We start from the raw sequence: 22,696 nt of genomic DNA on the forward strand, positions 1-22,696 counted from the left end.
CCCATTTAGTTTGTTACAGTTCCACAGAGCTGTCATTACCTCTATTAGGGAAGTAGTCTCCGCTTACACACTTTATTCACACAACATAGAGGGGAGACACATAGATTTTAGACCTAATTTTGAAAAATATTATAATACTAGAAGGAAAACCAAGTAATTTTTATCTTGATGGCAGAATTCTTCTTTTTCATTATTTTCACTGGGTTCCAAGATTTCAGTCAGAAACATTTATAATATATACCATTTGTGGTAGTAAAAATTACATATAATATATGCCGGTATATAAATAAATCTTTTTTATGGACGGATACTCATATGAATAACAGTATTGCCTTTTGCGGGGTGAGACTGCCTACTTTTCTATATTTTTTGACATTTTTTCTTTATGTACAGGCATTAATTTTTAAAAAGCACATTTTAAAATAATGCTATTATTGAAAGTAGGACAGAAAGTAGTTACCCTGTATCATCGAAGGAAGTAGGACATTATGATTAGTTAAGCATGTTTTTGGTTATTTTATATTTTTATTTTTTGGTTATTGCATTTTAAAAACTTAAGTCTGAAACATTACCAATGCTGTTTCATGTGTTTGAGGATGCTTAAAATTCACCATTTCCAGAGAGAGATGTTTTTTGATTCGTGTAACATCAGCTTCCCGTGCAGCTTGCAGCAAAGAATGGCCTTTAAATTCATCTAGATAAAGAACAAGCATTTATATCTGCATGAGAATTATTGAATGGATGGGATTTAGTCAGTAAAAGACACTATTTTCCTTGAAATTATTTTCAGAATTATCTACTAAAATAGCCAAATTGAGGCTCTGAAGATATTCTTCAAATTTAACCCCTGAAAAGGGAGATAGCGGTATTCTAGTTCTCCTCAGTTATGACCCAATTCATCCTCAACTTTATATATGCATTTAGCCCATGGCCAGCTCAAGGTCTATTTCAGTCTGGAAGTATCTGGAGTTCTGCAATATATTCCCAGACGAGAGTTCTGAGACTTTTCCAAAGCACAGAACTTTCCTCAGAAAAGAAATAAAAGATGATCATAGTCCCTATACTGACACTATGGAAACAGGTAGTTGTGCTCACACATCAGAGAACTGAGGACTAGACAAGTTGGAAATTTTCAAGAGGCACCTACTGATGAACAAATGAAAGAGGGTATTTTCTCAAGATTCCTCTCTTTTATTCATCAGATTTGTGAAATGATCCATCAACCTTTATTATTACAGAATAATACAAGTTTCCTATTTATGTACAACAATACTATATCTGAACTAGGTGACTATTTCTCAGTACATCTACTTCAGCTACAAACAAGAAACCATAGAATTGTCCAAATACCAAAGAATATTAAATGGTAAATCTGAGAAATAGGTTTACAATATGGTAATCCTATAAATAACACTAACTTCAATGGCAGATTAACTAGAGGGTCTCATCAAAGATAGGAACAAAACCCCAATTGTTTTTTTCCCCAAAAGCATATCATCAATAAGACCGATACATACAAAGAAGCATTTTTCATAGCATCTGAAGAGCAGAATGAGTGAACTTCCAAATGATTAAATACGCTATCTGAGCAACAACAGATACTCATGGCTAAGGAAAATATTTTTTATTTAAAAATTTCTACAAACAAGAAAGAAAAAATTTTTAGTTTATTGATTATCATAATATCCTAGCTAAACATTCATCATTTCATACTCACATGCTAATCTTTCCTTTAACTGTGGTGTGGGAGCCAAGTCTATAGCACTTTTATTGTGACAATTCAGCAGTGTTGGATCTGCACCATAACTTAGGAGAAGAGAACACACTTCAACCCTGTTCTTAGAAGCTGCCTCATGAAGAGGCGTGAATTGCCACAAGTCCATTGCATTTACACAGGCACCATGCTGGGAGAGGAAAGCATATATTTAGTTTAATTTTTAAGAGAATTTAGAATTATTAGTACTCTGTAATTTAACATTAAGCAAGCTTAAACAGGTTATGTTTCCAAAGTTCACTTTTTAAACCAATTATTTCAGAAAGACTTTTTCTCCATAAAAGAAACAGTAGCTGGTTGCTAGGTCTACCCACAAAGGCCTATTTAACTCTTTTATTGTTAAAAACAGTTAAGTATGAAGCTTTAGATTTAAAATGCATCTTTTCCTTTTTTGAGGAATAATTTACATGTGGTAAAATGCAGTTCTTAAGTATATACAGTCCACACTCATCCATGGGGATATGTTCCAACCCCCTGTGGATGCCTGAAACTGTGGATAGTACCAAACCACACTATGTTTTTCCTATACATACATACATGTGATAAAGTTTAATTTATAAATTAAGCACAGTAAGAGAGAAACAATAACTAATAATAAAATAGATTCATTATAACAATATACTGTAATAAATGTTATATGAATGTGGTCTCTCAAAATATCTTACTGTGGGGTAGCTCCACAGTGGTTAGTACGTCTGCTTTGCACACAGAAGGTCCTGGGTTCGCGCCCCAGGCGGAGCCACAGACCATGCCCCAGGTGTGCCAGGCCCTGGGTGCACGCCACAAGCATGTGGGTGGGGACACCCCGCCTTCAGAGATCCAGTTCTTAAGGGGAAACGGCAACATACGTGGATCAAGGGTGGAAGTGGGGGAGGGGTGTGGAATTAAAGGGGAGAAAAAAATTTACTGTACTGTACTCATCTTTTCACTTAAAAGAAGCACTTTATGGCTTCTCTTTGGCATGTTCGAATTGCCAGCATCACTACTTTTGCTCTTTACTAAGTAAAATAATGGTTAAATACAATCACCATAATATCAGCACAGCAAGCTGGTAACAGATAGTTAAAAAATTACTAACTTGCAGGTAGCATTTACAGCATGGATACATGATTCATGTTCCAAGTGGGACAGGGCAAGATTTAATCACACTACTCAGAATGGCAAACAATTTAAAACTTATCAACTGTTTATGTGGAATTTTCCATTTTGGACCACAGTTGACTGTGGGTAACTGTAAGTGCAGAAAGTAAAACTGTGGGTGGTGGGTGGGGACTACTGTAGTTTGCTGAGTTTTGACAAATGTACATATTCATGATACTATCACCCAATTCAAGATATAGGACACTTTTCATTACCCCAGAATGTTCCCTCAAGCTCCTTTTTATAGACAATTCTGCCCCCATTCTGATGTTAGCACCATAAATTAGATCTACCTGTTCTTGAATTTCATAAAAATGGAAGAACACAGTATGTACTACCTTCTTTCACATATGTTTACAAGTCATTCATGTTGTTGTATCAATAATTCATTTTTATTGCTGAGCAGCATTCCATTGTATAAGAAATACCATAATTTACTTATTCATCATCCTGTTGATGGGTATTTGGAGCATTCCTAGTTTTTAACTATTACGAATAAGCTGTTATGAACATTAACGTACAAGTCTCTTTATGGACACATGCTGTCATTTGCATATATCACTAGGAGTGGAATTGCTGGGTCATATGGTAGATATATGTTTAGTTTTATTAGAAACTGCCAAACACTTTTCTAAAATGGCTGTATTATTTTTGCATTGCTTCCATAAATGTTTGAGTTCAATGCTCCACTGCCTTGCTAATACTTATCATCCGTCTTTTTAATTTTAGCCATTTCCAAGTATTGGAGTTGGATGGACCACAAAAGTCCTTCTAGTTCAGCCTCGCATCAAACACGAAATCCCTTCCACAGTATTCCTGGAGAAGGTGAAACCTGCGACTTAACTCTCTTAGTACTTTCAGTGATGGGAAAACTAATTCTCAACTAACCTAACTTTTTATCTTTACTAGATAACTGTTGATAACTGTTTCATTAAGTTAAATACGTACTTTAAACTTTGACCTACTGGTCTTCTCTGGAGCAAAAAAGATCAATATTCTTCGTTGCAGTATTTGAAGGCAACTCTTATGTTTTTCTTTTCCAGTCTAAATACTTTTAGCTTTTTCAGTCACTTTTCTTATCAAATGCTTTGTAGACTTCCTATCACCCTAGTGGACCTCAACTAAATACGCTTGTTTTAAAAATTCATTAAAAAATACTGAGTGCCTAGAATAACAATAGATTTTCAATGTGATTTGACTGTGAAAGTATAATGCATCTGTTATTACATTTGCTCCTGACACCATACTTCTACTACTGGCATAAAATTATGTTAGCTTTACAAGCAGTCACATCACAATCTATATTGTATCCTGGTCATGAAAAGAAGCTGCTGCATTTTTGCTGGTAAATGCCAGCTTCTGCTAGCCAGACCCTTTAGCAAAGGTTGCCAACAGACTCAGCATTGCCCAGGACGTCTGCCTGTATTCCCTTCTCTATCTACTTGCTTTCTCCTGACACTCCTGAACTTGACTACTCTGGTACCTGTTTGCACCCTCACCTTTGCTAACTTTCTCTCTGTATATGACCTCTAGTCAGTGTTCCACTCTCATTTAGTAAAACACTAGGTCTTAGGAAAACACCATTCAGTTGTCTGTAAAAGTACCACTGCAACCTGTCTGATGTTTCACTCTCATTTACATAACATTTCAAATAGTCTGCTGAATTCAAGATTCACTTTTATAACAAGCAAAAGTATTACTATTATAAATGTATAACATTACACCTATATTATAAATTTAAAAAGGCTTATGGGCTACTCAGAGTACTTAATCATAACAAAGTTGTTTCTGTGGGAAAATGTATTCTGTGGTAGCACATGCTCCACAGGAAGCATAGGAGCATTGGAAATAAATGTACTCTTTCTTTTCCCATGACAGCTGCTTATAGAATGAGGAAAAATATTAAAAAGACAGAATGGGTGCAGAGTAAGAGAAATCTAAAAGGATGATCACATACATAAATAGAGACTAGGGGACAAAAGGAAATGGGGATGGGTAATATTCTTGAATCCACTCTAAGGTGAACATATATATTCTATTCTCATCCAATAGTGAGCCAAACAAGGAATTTCTTGCTGGGAACCTGCTTGTTAAACGATAGCCACCTAGCATACTAGAAGATGTAAAGCTTACCGAGTGAGCCTGTTCCAACTCAAAGTACAACTGGATAAGTCTTGCAAATGTATCTGGTGGTTTTAATAATATATGATTCACTAAAAATTGCTTTCTAATATTTTCAAGTTTTTAAACTTCACCTTTAGCCACAAATTACAGAATCACTTAATCTGCTATTCGTAAGATGGTAGGGCTACTTTACATTCAAAATCTTATGGTATCTCAAAAATCTCAAGCAGTCAGATGCTGATCTATAATCAATCATCTACATTTTATAATAATTATATATACTCTTCTATCCACTAAGCACTAAAAACATAGAAAACAGATATACTATGTATTTAAATAATTTATATAATTATAAAAAAAGTACAAGAGAACTAACCTTGACCAGAAGTTCAGTTACTTCATAATGACCATAAGAACAGGCATTGTGTAAGGGCACCAGATCACTACAATATGAAGCGGGGGAGGGGAGAAAGTCTGTTATTATAGACTCCCTAGGCTTGTTTATTGAATTTTAATTAATTTAAACTTACAGTTAGATTTAAATAGCAAGTGGCTCATGTGACTTTCTAATAAAAATGCATAAAATTTAATAACATCTATTTGAACTCTAAGTCCTAACAATTCTAACTCCCAAGGTCTCTTTCAAATCTATCTTTCCCCGCCCCCCCCTTACTATTTCTACCATTGTCTTAGTTTGGGCCTCTACTATTTCTCCCTGTACTACTGAAATAACCCCTCACTTCAATTTGTCCTCCAAGCTGTGGCCCAATTTTTCAAAAAGAGAATCTGGTCTGGTTACTCTTTGTTTTAATGTCCTTCCCTGGTTCTTCCTTGCTTTTGAAAGACAGTGTCTATTGCTTAACCTGGCATATAATGATCTGAGCCTCTCTAGTCTCAATAATAGTATGACAAACCATCTGCAGTTCCCTGAATGCAGTTCACCATCTCCTGGGTTTAGGAAAGATTTCCCTCCCTCCTGGCTTACTTCTATACATCTTTTCCAAACTCAGAGCTCAAACATTGGCTCTTCTTTGAAACTTTTTTTGAGATTCTGTGAGGTAAAGTGCTTTATTCTTAATAAAACTGAAACCCAATTCCTTCAGAATGGCAATGGAAGAAAAACTTTCTATATAAGAAGGTATAGTAGAACCTTAAAATCTTGACATATCTTTTAAGCTGTTCCTTCTTGGAGACCATGCACAATTAGTTACCACATACAACATTATGATGGCCCCTGGTGAGTGATGGCCATCCATCACTTACTCTTTAGTTCTATTTGTCCTCTCTTTAAAGGCTCATGACTTTCCTTACCATTTCTGGTTTTATGATTTCTTACTTACCTGAGAGTACTAATTTCATTTCCAACTATTTACTAGCTACCTCCACCTGAGTTCCCACCATCATCTCATAAAACCAAGAGTTCTAAAAGTGAACTCAATGTTTTCCCCTAAAAGAATTCCTCCGCCCTGGATTTTAGTATGTGAATCGTTGGCTCTCACTCATTCAGCTTCAAAATTTGAAAAGTAGTTATCTTTTCATTCCTTTATTCTCTCATCACATCTGGACATTCAACAAATCTTATTCATTCTTACTCTGTAATATCTCTTGCATTGTCTTTTCAATTCCATTTCCTCTGCCACCACAACAGATCCTCATTATGCCTGAACCACTACAAAACTCACTTTCCTAACTGCTCTTTTGGTCTCTAGTCTCCACCTTCAATCTACCCTACACATTGCTGCGAGGAAATACCTCCTAAAACTCCTTTTAGAATCATCATCCTTTTTGCTTAAGGTCCTTCAATGGCTATAGTGGCTCACAGAATGAAGTCTGAATTACTTAGTGTAAAATATCAAGTCCTCTAAAACCTGATTCTTACCTATTTCTCCAACCCCAACCTTCATTTCTCTTCTGTGTGAAAATCTATTTCAGCCAAGCTGATCTAGTCATTGTTTTCTTAAATATGTTATAATATCTGCTTTAGCACCTCTTCACACCAATTCTCTTGCACAAAGTAGTGATGTTTTCTAAACTCTCTTTCTTGAACTGAGTTCAGGTCAAGTACCATCTCCTTCTGAAGGATTTCCCAGTCACTACAGCCATCACTGAGAATTCTCCCGTGGGAACTCCTATAGTAGTATGTATCCCTCTCTATCACCACACACTTAGCAGAGAACTTGTATTTGTTAGGTATCTCTTCATGCTCCCTAAAGAGCAGCGTAAGCTCTAAGAGTGTTGCCGTAATGTTTTTTAACGCGCCATATCCTTGAAGCAATCTGCATATTGTAAAAGCTTGATAAATGTTTATGCTGTTTAGTAAAAAATATGAATTTTATAAGGTTACAGAATTACAAAGACAGTAACATTTAAGAAACTCTCATTTTTGTTCAGATACTTACCCTTTATCTTTAGCATGGACATCAGCTCCATGTTGCAATAACAGCTGTACAATCTTTACCCTATTGTATCCTGCTGCCAAATGCAATGGAGTTGACTGAAATATTAATCATAAAAATGAATGAAATTCAAATACTGGCTAAAAAAAAGTGCAGAAAGCAACAATCCCAAATATAAAACCAGAAATCCAGAAAATACTTCATAATTTCACTGTCTAAATAGTTACCAATTTAGTTTTATAAAATCCAGCATATACACTCAAGGCATAGTATAAAAGTTTATAAGTTCATTATTGGAAATAGGAAGCAAACAACTAAATGTTTATTATCAATAAAGTTTTACTGTTTCACTTTATCCAAAAGAAAATATCAGCATTCTCATTAAATGTTTTAATTTACAATAAGATAAATGTATTTTCACGTTACCAAGAGATGAATACAAACTTAGTTGCAAAAAGAAATACCTTTCTACCATCACTTGCATGGCAGTTGACATTTAAAGGTGTGAGCAGAGCCATCATTTTTTCCTCATTGCCACTCCTAATAAATACGCAAAAAATGTATTAGCAATTTCTATTCTTTATCAGATCCTATCTGAAGACATTTATGTGAACATTAAAAAAATTCATTCTCTTTTAAAGTTTGCTTATTGTAAAAAAAACCATTTAAATGGTGAAGTATTTATGGTACATATTTATAACACACCTGGCACTTTCCAAGAGTTCATCTTTCTTATATTCACCTGTGAATTAGGAAAAAAAAGGCAGAAATTTAAAAAATTTAATTACAAAAGTAATGACAAATTTATGCATAAAGATGCTTACTGAAATATATTTAAGTAGATAAATTTGGAAATAAATTCCCAGTAAATGGAAAATGGTTAATCAATAGAATATTATGCTTTTTAAAAATATTTACATAACAAATTACCTGTTATAAAAGTGAAAAAAAAAAATTTCAATGTTATATATTGAAGTGTGACAATTATACAAAAACAATATGCATAGAAAAAAGAAAGCCAAGAAGGAAATATACCAAAATTTGAATAAAGTTTGTCTTAGGTGGTAGTTATGGGTGAGCCTTTCCTTTTTACTCCTTAAATTTTCTAAAATCACTATGTTATTTGCTTAACACACAAAATGTATCCATAACTTCATTCAAAAGCCAAAGAAAAAACAAAATCCAATATACCAACATTCAGAAATGATAAAAGATAATCTATAGCATCACCAATTAAACATAATCATTAACATTCCTGTGAATCTATATTTTTTCAACATTAAAATTGTTTATATTATAATGTTATTTTAAATATAGTCCTCCATATCTGCAGTCTTTGCATCCACGAATTCAACCAACCTCAGACTGAAAACAGTATTTTCAGTCTACAGTTGGGAATATGTAGATGTGGCGGGCTGACTGTATGCATTGTTCTATGGCCATTGTATATAAGGAACTTGAGCATTCACATATTTTTTCTCTCCATGGGGATCCTGGAACTTTAGATATCAAGGGACAACACTATATACAAATAAAAATGATTAAATATAAACTTTTTAAGCCTGTAGCTTTTATATTTACAATGAATACCAAAAAAACCCCTTTAAAATTAATACAATTTAAATTAACATAATATAACATACGGGTACTGTTTGATTTGCTGAAATGAAATCCAAACTGCTGCCCACAATATGAATTGTGTACTGACTGCTACTATAAGGCTTCTTTGAGCTCCCAAGATTTTTTGAAAAGACAAAAGCAGGAAAAAGCATGAAATAGTGAAGGAGGAACACCAATTTAAAAAGAAAAAACAAAAGCTTTACCTTTTTTAGATAAGAATCAAATGCCAACTGTCCAGATGTAGAAAAAAATATCAACTGAACTAACACTATTTAAGATATCTAGTTTAAGGTCATTGACTGCAGGAAGCTGACTATCTAGCAAGCTCATTCTTTATATTCTTCCAGGAATACCTAGAGAGTACATAGACTTACCAGTCAGTACTGCTTTGGCAGATGGGTCTGCTAAATCCAATGCTGTCCTTCCATCCGTATTTCGGATGGTTGGCTCGGCTCCATGCTGTAACAGCACTGAAAAATAGCAACATTACCTTTTTTAAGATGGTAATCATGACAGATTGATTTTAGTAAATAATTTTCTCAAAAATTCCATATCAGAAGTCTCAAGGCTATTTAAGAACTTTCATATCCTGATAGTATAATAAATATATTTTAATTATAAAAATATATATAACATTCCGTTATTTAACGTATTTACACATTAAATAAAAGTCCTCTTTTATTTAATAAAAGGTCAAGGTCAGATTTTCTTCTGCCAGACAAGTGACTAAGGACAGATAAAAGTGTATAAGGGAATAAAAGGAAAGTTTGCTTGAAAGCTTATTTTCTCATTCCAAATGAATATTGGCAACATTAGAAAGATCGTTCTATCATAACAGAAATGAAATTTCTAAAGCTGTGGATAGCCCAGGAATAGGGATCTGTGGAATTAAAAAAAAAAGATGCAGGTAAAGTCTTTAAAAAAAAAAAAAAAGAAAAATACTCTCTGTAGCGTTAACAAATCCCAAAACTGCTACATTATAATCCAAAGCATATAAAAGGAAAAAACCTGTGCTATACTCTGTACTGCTATTTGTTATATATAAAGATATTCCATCATACTCTCTAAATAAGGAGATGGGGAAAGATGGGCAAATACATGCAGAAAGTGAGGCCCAGCTCCTGTTCTTTGACAGGGTTAATGTTCATTTTACTCTACTTCTAAACTGTATCAACACAATCCAAAAGAAGTAAAAATGAAGCATTAATGTGACCCACATATGTAATTTAAAATTTTCTTGTAGCCACATGAAAAAAAGAACAAGTTAAATTAATTTTAACACATTTTATTTAACCCAATATATCCAAAATATTACCATTTTAATATTTACATTTTAACCTATATAAAATTAGATATTTTACATTTCTTGTTTTCATATTAAGTCTTTGAAATTTCGTGTATTTTCTCCTTACAGTACACCTCAGTTTGGACTAGCCACATTACAAATCATCAGCTATCATACTGGATAGTATGATAGTACTGGATAGTACTGGATAGTGCAGATCTATAACTATATTTGGAAAACCCTTCATTATTAAAGCTAATTACTTATATATCTGAAGCTCAGAAAGCAGAAAAAGATTATGAGCGGAAAGCAGTAACAAAATAACACATATAGGAAAGGAGAATTGGGCAGAGGTTACTAGGTAATGTATTTTACATCTTTATAAATTACCTGATTTAAACTAAGATGGTGACTTTGGTATAAATAGTGATTTGGGGTTTTGGAGGCAAGGGAAAACAATATAAGTCCAGCATAAAGCCCCTGGACTTTTCCTAGTACATAAAACTGGCTTTCTTTCTGCCTCAAGGACTTCAACTGTCCCTGTTTTGCATTAGGAAATGAAACTAAGGTAGCAGAGTCCAAAATCTCTATGTGAGGCTCAGAAAAGTCAGTACCAGGTTAATGAAAACTCTCAGATAAGTAGCTTTCTCACATAAAATTTTCTGTCAATGATCAATCTGTCAGGCAAATCCTATCACATTCATTATAGTATTCTAAATGGTTGATATTTTTTCCTTCAAATGATTCTTTACTTATCCTGCCATTTCTATTCTTCAACAACAACCCTAGTTCCTGCCCTCATCAGTTCTCATCTGGGTTATTCTACAGTTTCCTAGTTAATCTCCCTGATGCCATCCATTCCACCAGCCTCCTACCAGATCACTCTCTCTAAAATATATCCTTAAAAGTCTTTAATAATTCCACATGACTTACGTAACAGTATCAAGCTTCTTAACCTGGAATTCAAAGCTCTTTATAAGAAAGTCCCTGGCAACCTTTACAAAAACTTTTCTCCCACTACTTCCTGGAAAGACTCCTGGAAGGAGTGACTTGACTCCAGTTAACTCATTGTGCTCATTATCCTCTAACATAGCTGTTCACTTCTTTCATGCTTTTATCTGGTTCTTTGTGTGTCCTAGCTCCCAAGAGAATACAAATTTCTAGACAACAGGAATTTTGTACTGTATTCTCTAAAGAACTTAAGCCCAGAACAATACACAAAAAGATACTCAGTAAATAGCGGTTAGATTAAACAGGAAGTGTTCTTAAGCACTATTTAAATTCAGCCTGGCAGAATTTGATCATATTAACAAATGAAGTCGATTCAGTTTCAGCCTAGTTACAAACCATTTCAGAAAATGATGCAAAGTAAACAGTCTTACCAATGCAAACATCAATCTTTCCTTTAATTGCAGCTTCATGGAGAGGAGTGTAATTCCAATTATCACGAGCATTTGGGTCTGCACCATGTCGCAAAAGGAGATTGACTACTTCAGCATGACCAAAAGAGCATGCATTATGAAGAGGAATCAGGCCCCCATCATCACGTGCTTGGACATTTGCACCATTTTGAAGCAAATATTCAACTACATCTTTCCGCCCAAAACCTAGAAGAAAACAAATTATTCACATTTAAGTCCTCCAAATACCTCAATTAAAATCAGTATGTAGAAGCCATGCTAAAATGTTTCTGAATGGAAAATAAGAGATTCAACAAATCAAAAATTCACTGAAAAAAGGTGGTCTGAAATAGATCACTAATTTATCTCGATGAGAAAGCCAAAGGGTCTCTCCAATGTCTTTGGAGAAAGGTTATGAAATAAGTCACTGAAAGCCTAAAGTTCAATTATTTCCCACCTTGTGGAGTTAGATGGTTGAAGAGATTAACTGATTTATTAGTTTTGTTTTAATATTGCTAGGCTCTATGTCACAAACACAGGATCTTTGTATGTTTGATTCTCCCTATTTTCAAACAGCTCAGTTTAAGATGGGGAGAAGCAATAAGAACCAATAATTTCAAAACAGTATAACTTGCCATAATAGGGGTATATATAAAATGCTATTAGTGCTCAAAGAAGAGAATACCTAAATTGGAGGAAAGCAGAGAATAGGAAGGCCTATTCCAGAGGACATTTCGGCGATGACATCTGAGCTGAAAGCTTACAGAAAAATAAACGGATCATAGAGAATGAGAGGAAAAGTGGGTGAGAAGGAGCAGAACATGGGATGAGTACTGGAATCAAAGCAGAAAAAAACAAAATGTACACAGGCACAGAAGCATGAAAAAGCAAATCTTTCATGACAGCCAGGACACAGAATGCCCAAGAAGGCAGATGCCAGATGTTCTCTGTATCTATTAGTTCAGATTTCTTTTTTTTTAAGATTGTACATATAAGGGAGATCATACAGTACTTGTCTTTCTCTGACTTATTTCATTTAGCATAATGCCCTCAGGGTCCATCCATGTTGTCGCAAATGGCAAGATTTCATTCTTTTTTATGGCTGAATATTCCCTTGTGTATATATATTACATTTTCTTTACCCATTCATTCATCGATGGACACTTAGATTGCTTCCATGTCCTGGCTATTTTAGATAATGCTACAATAAACGTGGAGGTGCAGATATCTTCTCAACTTAGCATTTCCTAATGAAATCTTATATAAAATCCCAATATATGTCATCATGTTCACTGCAAAAATATCCAATACCTGGTACATGGTTGGCACTCATAAAGTTGCAAATTAAATGAATTCAACTTAATGAAACTATTCAATTTGAATTCCCCTTTTTCCCCCTCACGAAGACCAAAAGGAAATTATCCTTGTATTCCTGAGGCACCTCTTAGAAACAGTATAGAAAATACTGCTACAACATGTCAGTGGTCATTAAAGTGCAAGCAAATATCTAACATTAAAAACACGCACTGTCCTACAACTCCCTTTTTAAAAATCTAATAGTAAGTATCCTAGAAATCAACTCCTATCATACAACTTTTATTTGTTGGAAGTATCACAATTTAACTAGTTTTTTTTTCCCATGGATACTAAGGTTGTTTCTAATCTTTTGCCACTGCTCACAATGTTGCCAGGACTAACTAAAGAGAGAAAACTGAAAGCATCTGGTAGCTTAATGAATTTGGAGAAAGGAGAAAAGGAATGGGAATGACTATCAGATTTCTGAGATACAAAATAAAACAGAAGTTTTGTGGGATAAGGTGATTTGTTTTTGAAAATGCTTAGTTTAAGGTGCTTGTGGAACAAATGTCAAGTAGCAGGTTCTGTGGATCTTGAACTCAGGAAACCAGTATGAGGCAGAGGCTGACATTTCAGAGTTGTGACCATAAAGATGGTATTTAAAGCCATGTGTGAAAATGAATAAATTTGTCTAGAGAGCACTAGTTTTCTATTTGTTTTGTTGAAGGAAGCGTACTTTCTATCAAAGAGCAATCCCTTCTCACCTTACACTGTAGTTCTTTCTCACTTTCAAGGTCTTTGTCCTTTTCACAACCCCATCAATCTCCCTCCTCTCTACCAGACTGTTCCTAACCATATGTAAACACGCCCTATATCTTCCATTTTATAAAAAATATTCCTGAATTCACTTTTATTTCTCTGCTCCCCTGCATAACGAAATCTCTAAGGGTTGTCGACAATTTTTTTATCTCCTATTCATTCTTCTTCCAAATTCAATCTGGTTTCTGTTTCTTCCCTACAACTGCTTTAATTGAGGTCACTTACAATCTCCATGTTGACAAATCCAAAGGACACATGCCTGTCCTCATTTGACTAGATCGCTCAGCAACATTCAACAACTAACTCATTCCTCTTTCTTGAAACATCCTCTCCAAAGTTTCCATGACATCACATACTCCTAGTTTTCTTTGTCTCATCCATTCATTTAACAAATGATTGGGGAATATTTACTATGTGACACTTTTCTGGGTGCTTGCCTAGGACATACTAACGAACAAGATAACCAAATCCCTGCCTTTGAGGAACTTCTATGGAGGTGGGGGAGATGAGCAATATGTGCAAAAAAATATGTCAGAAGGTAATTAGAAAAAAGAGCAGAATAAGGAGTGATCAGTGTATACATACAGGCAGCACTGTAAAGTTGAACGGGGAGGTCACTATAGACCTTGTTGATAGAGACATTTGATCAAAGATTTGCAAGAGTGGGAATTAGCCTTAACAGCAACAGTGAGGAGGCCAGAGTGACTGGAGCTGAGTGAGAAAGAGCATAGTAGAAAATGAGGTTATAAGTGATGAGGGCCAGATAGAGAAGACTGAGGACCACTGTAAGACTCTTGGCTTTTTTACTCTGAGGAAAATGGAGAGTCACTGCAGGGTTTTGCACTGAGAAATTACATGACATGACTTACATCTGGCTGTTGTGTTGAGACTAGACTTAAGGGGTTAAAAGTAAAATAGATGACAAATTATGATGGTCTGGACCATAATCTGGTGATACTTGTCAGAATAATAAGTGGCAGATTCTAGATAACTCTGAAGGTAGATCCAGCATAGTTTCCTCATAGACTGAATGTAGAGTGAGGGTAAGGGTAAGAAGATGAGAGAGGGCAAGAGTGAGAGAGGAGTCATGGATGATTCCAAAGTTTTTGGACTGAGAAATGGAGGGGTGGAGTTGGCATCAATTCAGATAGGGAAGGCTGCAGAAAAAAAGAGGTTTGTGACAGAAGGTGAAGAGTTCAAGTTTTGGACCTGTCCTATCTCTCTGAGGGTTTCCTGTTTCCTCCATCCAATTTCAAAATGCTGGAATTCCTCAAGACTCAGTTCACTATTCTCTTTTCCCTTCTTAGATGATCTCATGTACTCCTATGGCTTTAAATACCATCTAGATATACAACCTACAAATTGAAGTCTAGATTTTTCAACTGAATTCTAGACTGTTTAATGGATATATCTCCACCTGAGTATTTGAAAGCCACCTCAAACTCAACATGTTTCCCCAACTTCTTTATATTTTCACTGACATTTCTCTAACTCTACCGTCATTGTCTCCAGCCTGAACTATTTGCAACAGTCTCCAAACTGGACCTCTCATTTCCACTTGTCCCCAGTGACCTTTTAAAAACAATCATATATCATACCCATTTTAAAAAATTCGTTGGCCTCCCACTGATGCTCTTAGAATAAAATTCATTCAGTCTACTATGGCCTACAAGGCTCACTGCATGGAGTGGTCCTTACCTACTTCTGTAACTGCATTTCCTACCACTCTCCCCATTCTGAACTATGATCCAGCTTTCTTTTCGTTCATCAAGTATGACCATCCTACTTTGGTACATGTTGCCCTTCTGCCTGGACAGCTCCTACCTTGTTCTTTGCATCTCTCACTTCTACTCATTGTCTAACCTGTTTAAATGTTATCACCTAGTCACCTGATCAAGACAGCCATCCCTGATCATCCTATCTAAAGCAGTCTATTCTGCCCACCCACATTATTTCCTGTCTTAACATTCTATTTATTGTTTTCCTCTCTTCTCCACTAGAATGCAAGTCCCAGGAGAACAGAGATTAAAGTCTTCACTGTTCAAAGCAGTATCCTCTGGCACTTATATTTCTACCTTCGTTCATCATTACTTCTCCAATGTCCTTGTTGATATTTCCTGAACAAATACATCATGGTATGAGAAAAGGAGACTAAGAAGTAAAATTGAAAAAGAATGGCATTGCAGAAGCAAAGAAAGAAAATTTCAAGGAGAGAAAGGCCAAATCTGTTGCCACCATGCTCTCTGACTTGAGTCTTTCTTTTCACTGCCTGGGCATTGTTGATCATATTGTTGTCCCTAAGTAAGCCATCTATTGTTGCCCCAATCAATGGTTCTGCTAACCCAGCTGTTCAGCACTTATCTGGAGGAAATGCTTTTAGAAAAAACTTCTTAAATTGGAGAGTAAGAAGAAAGGAATCAGAACAAAGAGAAAAACATTAGTAAAAGTACTTCTTCCTTTGGAAAGTTACTTGATGTACCCAAGCACTTTTATTAAGAAGGATCTTCAGTGGAGATCAAGACATCTGAAGTAAACAAAATGGTGACTCACAGGCTAACTTCTCAAAAAAGGAGAGTGAAGTGGGCACAGAAACAGCTGTAGTAGAACATTTAGTTGTTACAAGAGATAGCGTCAATTAGGAAGCTATCTGTTCCAAAAGATTGGCAATCTAGACAAAGAAAGGTCAAGTAGTCTTTTTGTCAAAATGTCATGGGAAGAGAATAGAGTTGTGTAAAACCAAAGTTAAAGAAAGAGACTCAATACATACTCAATGTATGACTAAATACTGAAATTAAAGTTTAAGCTGGGGAGGAGATATGGGTAGAAGAGTGAAGAGACTATATCTATATTAGATATACCGAAAGTCCAAGACACAGCTAACATCTATTCTGACTTTGTAGAATATTCCCTAGCCATTAAGATGTCTGAAACCTGTCTGGAACCTGACAGCAGAAATCAGTGTTTTCACAGTCACATTGTAAGGACTACAACATATGAGCAGAGGTCATATTGCCATCCTGAGAGAAGAGATGAAGAGTCTGAGATTTTGAATGTTTGAAGCCAACTCTTGGCATAAAAGGAAATTATTTAGAGGGGGGTCAGTATGTAGCTATTTAAAATCTAAAAATCTTCTGTTAGCAGCTTGGTGAAACCTTTAGATTCGAGATGCTTCCCAAACTCTGAGGGCTAATCTCCGATGAAATTCCCATTCTTATGGTCTAAAGAATAGTTCAAAGCATCTGTTAAGTACTCATTCTTGAATAGAAAAATAGCTTTGCAGAGTATATTCTGATCATGTTCTCACTGGCCAGGTAGAACATAAATAGGCCTATCCGGAGAGTCAATGCCAATCTCCATGTCCTAAGGATCTCTTTACAAAGGAATCAGAAGCCTAGAGTTAGTAGTCATGGCTGCTGAGGATATATTGTGGTTTATTGTATAATTATAGAAGAGCACATATCTTCAAACACTGCTCTATGTGTGAAAATCTGTCTGAAACCTAACACTGCGTTTGAGTACCCTATAAAACACTCACTATAAAGTGAAACAAAGTAGGCTTATTTGGAAAGTAAATTTGCTTATCAATAAACGGTGTCACTTAATGGCAGGTATTGTGTCCTGCCATTGTGTTTATTCTTGTTCACTGGCCAAGGCCAGGATCTAGCATATAGGACTTAATAAACATTTGTTTAGTGCATATCTAATACTTTGTTGAAATAGTAAGCATATGACCCTCACATAGAATATGGAGTTAATTATTTGTGACCACTACAAAAAGCAGTCTAGTTGATTTCTCTCTTGTCAAGTTTCATTACCACCTAGGTGCCATCACTTTCAGCAGTTCTAGGGACTGTCTTCCCACCCATGACTATTGTTAACAGTATCAAATTTAGCTGCTATTATTGGAAATATCCTTTCACCTGAATGGCTTCCAAAAAGCTATGAGGCACTGCAAGTCACTACAGAGAAACCAACTTAGACTCTTAGGAAGTTTCACTGAGAGCCACCACATCCCCTTTTTTACAGTCCAAAGGTGGGCTGGGCCGTTGATGATACAACTGGTCCAATATGAAATGACAGTGATGTCTTGTCAAACTAAAGGTAAGCTGGTGTCATGCGTTTTGTCAGAAGAAAACTTTCAGAAACAAAAAAAAATTCAATAAATGCCATGAAACAGAGAAGGCTCCTATAGTCTGGGAGATGGGATGTATAATCAAACAGCCTTTAGCTTTGATTTATGTAGCCAGGACTGTCAGATTTTTCTGAGGGATGTCATTTAAAACTTCTCACTTACCAGTAACTTAGTTAACAAAGATCCAGAAAAGGTATTTCCCACATATACTTCTTTAGAATGAGGAATACAAAGGAAAGATTTCGCTCAATTCAAGCTGGGACAGATACATTATTTGGTCAGACTAGGAGAAACTTGGAAAAGGGTGCCATGACATTTGGGGTGATGAAATTCTGACAATCTGAATGAGGAAGTATGGAAACAAGAACTACAAACTACTTGTTACTGAAGTTGATCTCGCTACCTCTAAGTTCAGCAAGAGTGTAGCTCAAGTTTTGATATGCTAAATCAAGAAAGATTCTGAACTCTTAAATATACTGTTTGTTTGATATTGGGGTTTTCTGATGTAGAATTTAATCACCCTCACAGCAAATATCAATCCTGGAAACAATAACCTATAGTTCTAGTCCTAGGTAAGGAATGTGAATACATTTTGTGCATCTCCTATAATTACGATGTTGGCCTATAACCAAAAGAAGAAAATGTTATTGAAACATTACTGGAGGTCTTTAAAATAGCATTTTGGGAAAGGGTAGAATGGAAATCACAAAAGCTATTATATCTTAAGTAGCTGAGTTGTTAAAACCTTCAACTGGAGGAATCATTCCACTTTTTATACAGTCAGATTTTGACCTGTTGGTCCAAATGCCCATCCTATGCGGAAATCTTTTCTACAACATCTCTGAAAGATGCCAATCCAGCCATTGCTTGGATACTTCCAGCCAATTCCACAGCTGAATAGATGGTTAAAGGTAGTCTGATTCCCTGTAACCTTCCATTTACTGGCACTAACTAGTTTTGACTACTGAAGCCACACAAGTTATATCCACTCTCTTTTCTACTGGACTGTGATCTACATAAGTGAAGACAATAACAATGTTTAACTTTAGTCTTCTTTCATCTCTAGAATAAGTAACTCTAGTTTTCATATGTTACTTGTATAATAAATTCCAGAAGATCTAATCCCACTTCCTCTCTCTGAATAAAAGAAAATCTCTCTTACATGCAATTCACACAATTGAATATAATAATCAAAGTTCACTCTGACTGGTCCAATCAATGTACATGGCTGAGTAGCATACTACAAATACAGAACAGTAACATAACACACTACAAATACAAAACAAGTGTTATCTTGTTTAGCTAGAACTGTACAAGCTCTTTTCAACTTGTTATTCTTCAATAACATATATACATATATATACACACACATAGATCAGCCATCTCTTTCCACTATCTCTGTATCTGAATTCCTTGAACCTAATAAATGATTTTACATACTTCTCTATTGAATGATCTCTCTGACACTCCCCTACCTCACAATATTTAAGATTCTCAAGCCATAGAATCCTATTCCACACCCCCACCCCAGTTCTAAGATTCTAGAGAACGCTATGTATTTTTCTTTGGCTATGATGGACAATAAGATGACTTTCTCCCAAAGTTTCTGTCCTTCTTCTTTATTTTTCAGAAACAAGTTCAGAGAAGCAATCTCCTTTACTGAAATCTGCTGTTTTCTAGGGGATTATACTGTCAAGAATTTTAGATGCTATTGCTTTCAGTGAAATCAGAGCTGCAGCCTCCCTACCACCAACTTGCCTCTACAAGTTTTGTGATGTGTCACAAAAAAATCATTCATATCCTGTGTGAGGAGGAAGGTAAGGGGAAATGGGGAGCTGGCAGTGGCGGGGGATTAAAGAGGGAACAATTTTTCTCAAAAGAAATGACTTCTTTAAAGCATACCTACCTATCTAGAAGAAATGTAATCTAGTTAAATAATAAGCACCTAATAGAAGTTCCAGTTTATGTTGGTTACTTTTCTTCATTAACAAGAGAACTCCTTTGGGACTGGCAACTGAATGACCATTCTTTTAATTGAACTAAATATTTTAGATGAAAAGACAGAAAAAATTTTTTCTAAAGTGTTCTATCATAATCCACTTTCCTTGGTCTACACAGATCTCTCATTTCTGTTCCTTAGAAATCAAAACAAAAAGACAAAAACATGCCCCCTTCTCCAATAAAACCTCCAAACTTTAATTGGCTTAAAAATGTTTTGCCCCCATAGCTTATTCTACAGTATACAAACACAGAAACTGCTAGGTCAGGCAGCTGCAGAGTCCCACCACTTATGCTGGGCTTCCAATGGCATGTTTACATGCACATGAACATGACTCACCATCTACAAAAGATATTATAAAACGTATTCTCCATATACTAAGAGAAAATGCAGGAGGATGCATTTATTTAAAAATTAAGGGTGGTGACAGAAAGAAATCTATGGGAGGTGAACACACAATGTAAATGTATATATGCTTACTATAAAAATGTACAGCTAAAACTTACTGGATTTCGTTAACCAATGTCACCATATAAATAAATTTTAAAAAATGAAGAAAATCTCAATAAAGTATGGACTTTAGCTAATAAAAAAATTTAAGAGAACAAGTTCTCTTGCTAATCTAATTAACACTTTAGATAGAATTTACAAAGCTAATTAAAAATAAGGTTTTTTTTATGATTTGGCATTTGCAACTTCTATATAATTTTAGTCTTTGTGACTTAAAAATTAAATTAAAAAAATGTCAGTAACAGCTGACATTAGTTTTAGATGTACAACACAGTGATTAGACATTTATATAACTTATAAAAGTTACATGCCTAGGTTTAAATGCAGGACTTTAAATACAGACCATTAGTAATTTTTATTTTATTACTCATTTTATACCTTAATCTTATAACCTTTACTTGAAAAATATAGGTAAATTGTGAGGGGTGTGTTTGTTCCTAAAATAAGCTGTCCATTTCAGTCTGAATGAACCACATGTAATCTATGTAGAAGGTACTTTGAAATGTTGGGACAGAACTGAGGGTGGTATGATGGGGGAACAAAATCAATAAGATGCTAATTCCATAACTTTAAACTTCTAAAAATTACTATTTTCAGATATGAACTCATTAATACACCAGATTCTTCAAAGGTAGGGTAGCAACTAAGATCTTCCTTGGTTATTTTTATCCCACAGATCAAGTGAACAGAATCTAAGTAACACTACCCTTTGGATTATGTATCAGTTGGTTATGACAGTTTGCCAAATCAATTAAATGTTGACTACATGGTTAAATAGGACAATCAAAATTAGCTGAAGAAAGGCAGCACCGAACATCAAAATTTTAGGCAAAATGGCTACTAAACAGGTAAGATTTGACTTCAATATTCTCCCTTTTCTGCTGCCCGTAGGAGGTTTCCAATTTGTCCACCAAAGGTCCCTTTAAAAAGGCACCCAATGGGAATCCAACAAAGCTATAATTGATCAAGAAAGCATATTTCATAGTAATTACATTTAAAAAGAGACAGGTTAAATAAAGCAAACACATTTCCCGTTGGTAGGAAGTGTAAAAGCAATGTATGTGAACAAGGAAATCTTTCTTACAGCTCCTTGTCTGCTCATCATTTTTACTCCAAAGGAATAAAGTGCTTTAAAAACATCCTTCTGCTTTTTCAAAAAATAAACAATCATGTAATACACTAAATAAAAAACCATGATTATCCGAAGTATGAGAACCTACTCCTATTTTCAATCATGCAAGACTAACTTGAGGATAGTCATGATCTTCCTTCAAAGTGAAAAGTATATGCTTTATAGAAATAAGCTGAGTCTCATTTCTAGTTCTTTTAAATTCTTGAATAAAATTTAATATACTTATATCATAAAGAAAACAGCATATATTTTTTTTAAAAGTAATCCAAACGATCTAAATCTCAGAATGAGGCGAGATTAGTCTCAGTTTAAATTCTAGATCCAAGCTGAAGTGTTTGTACTATTTTTTCTCTCTTCCTACTACTTTCCACCCCAACTTGTGTGTGCCAGAGACTACAAACCCGCATCTAGCTTAACTCAGATCTGTTCTCCTAAAATTGACAATTTCCAGTTCTAGTCTCTCCAGAACTTGCTAATGACTACCACCTAAAGAATTTAACGCAAATGTGTCAAAGGCCTTTACATTTTACAAAGGCCTTAAAACCTTAATTCAAAGGATTTATGAGTTACAGTGGAACCTGTAAGAACGACAGATTTTGGAGATGACTGGCCTTTCACATCACACTACATTCCCTACTTTTTTTCTGTGTAGAGGCCTCGTAGGGTAGCAAGACCGGAAGTTGATACAGGTATTGTTGATACAAAACAAAGCTCCTCCCTCCCTCCCCCGCAAAAAGACCTTCTAGTGAGTGTGGCATGCCGCCTGTTAGCCTCTACCCTAATCTCAATTACCACTTGACGAAAGCGCGAAGACCAGGACAGGAGTCCCAGGGGAAAAGGCCGGAGCAGAAGAGCACTATGTTTGGTTTCTAGCCTACGAGCCCGGGTGCGCAGGTGGGGTCTGGCGCGAGTTGATACGCGCTGCCCCAGTTACCTGCGGCGAAGTGGAGCGGGGTGGATTTCCTGCCCGCTGTGTCGCGGCTGTTCACCTTCTCAGGCGTCACCAGCCTCTTGACTCGCTCCACGTCCCCGTTGCGGCACGCCTCGAACAGCTCGCGGGCGGCCGGTT

The 22,696-nt window shown here is 35.5% G+C and overlaps 1 protein-coding gene across 1 annotated transcript in view; it reads right to left on the bottom strand.

The window, feature by feature from the left end:
• TNKS2 (tankyrase 2) overlaps positions 1 to 22,696 on the bottom strand; it is a gene marked incomplete at its 5' end in the record, with an annotated part of 56,168 nt that overhangs the window by 32,952 nt on the left and 520 nt on the right. The window contains 9 exon segments of the mRNA XM_006925952.3: positions 573 to 694; positions 1,718 to 1,904; positions 5,415 to 5,481; positions 7,438 to 7,532; positions 7,899 to 7,974; positions 8,140 to 8,176; positions 9,429 to 9,524; positions 11,722 to 11,946; positions 22,562 to 22,696. The exon segment at positions 22,562 to 22,696 is cut by the window's right edge and continues 112 nt beyond it. Coding sequence (XP_006926014.2) covers positions 573 to 694; positions 1,718 to 1,904; positions 5,415 to 5,481; positions 7,438 to 7,532; positions 7,899 to 7,974; positions 8,140 to 8,176; positions 9,429 to 9,524; positions 11,722 to 11,946; positions 22,562 to 22,696 — 1,040 coding nt within the window.

This window comes from Pteropus alecto, unplaced genomic scaffold, assembly GCF_000325575.1.
Source record: "Pteropus alecto unplaced genomic scaffold, ASM32557v1 scaffold88, whole genome shotgun sequence".
NCBI classification, from domain to species: Eukaryota; Metazoa; Chordata; class Mammalia; order Chiroptera; family Pteropodidae; genus Pteropus; species Pteropus alecto.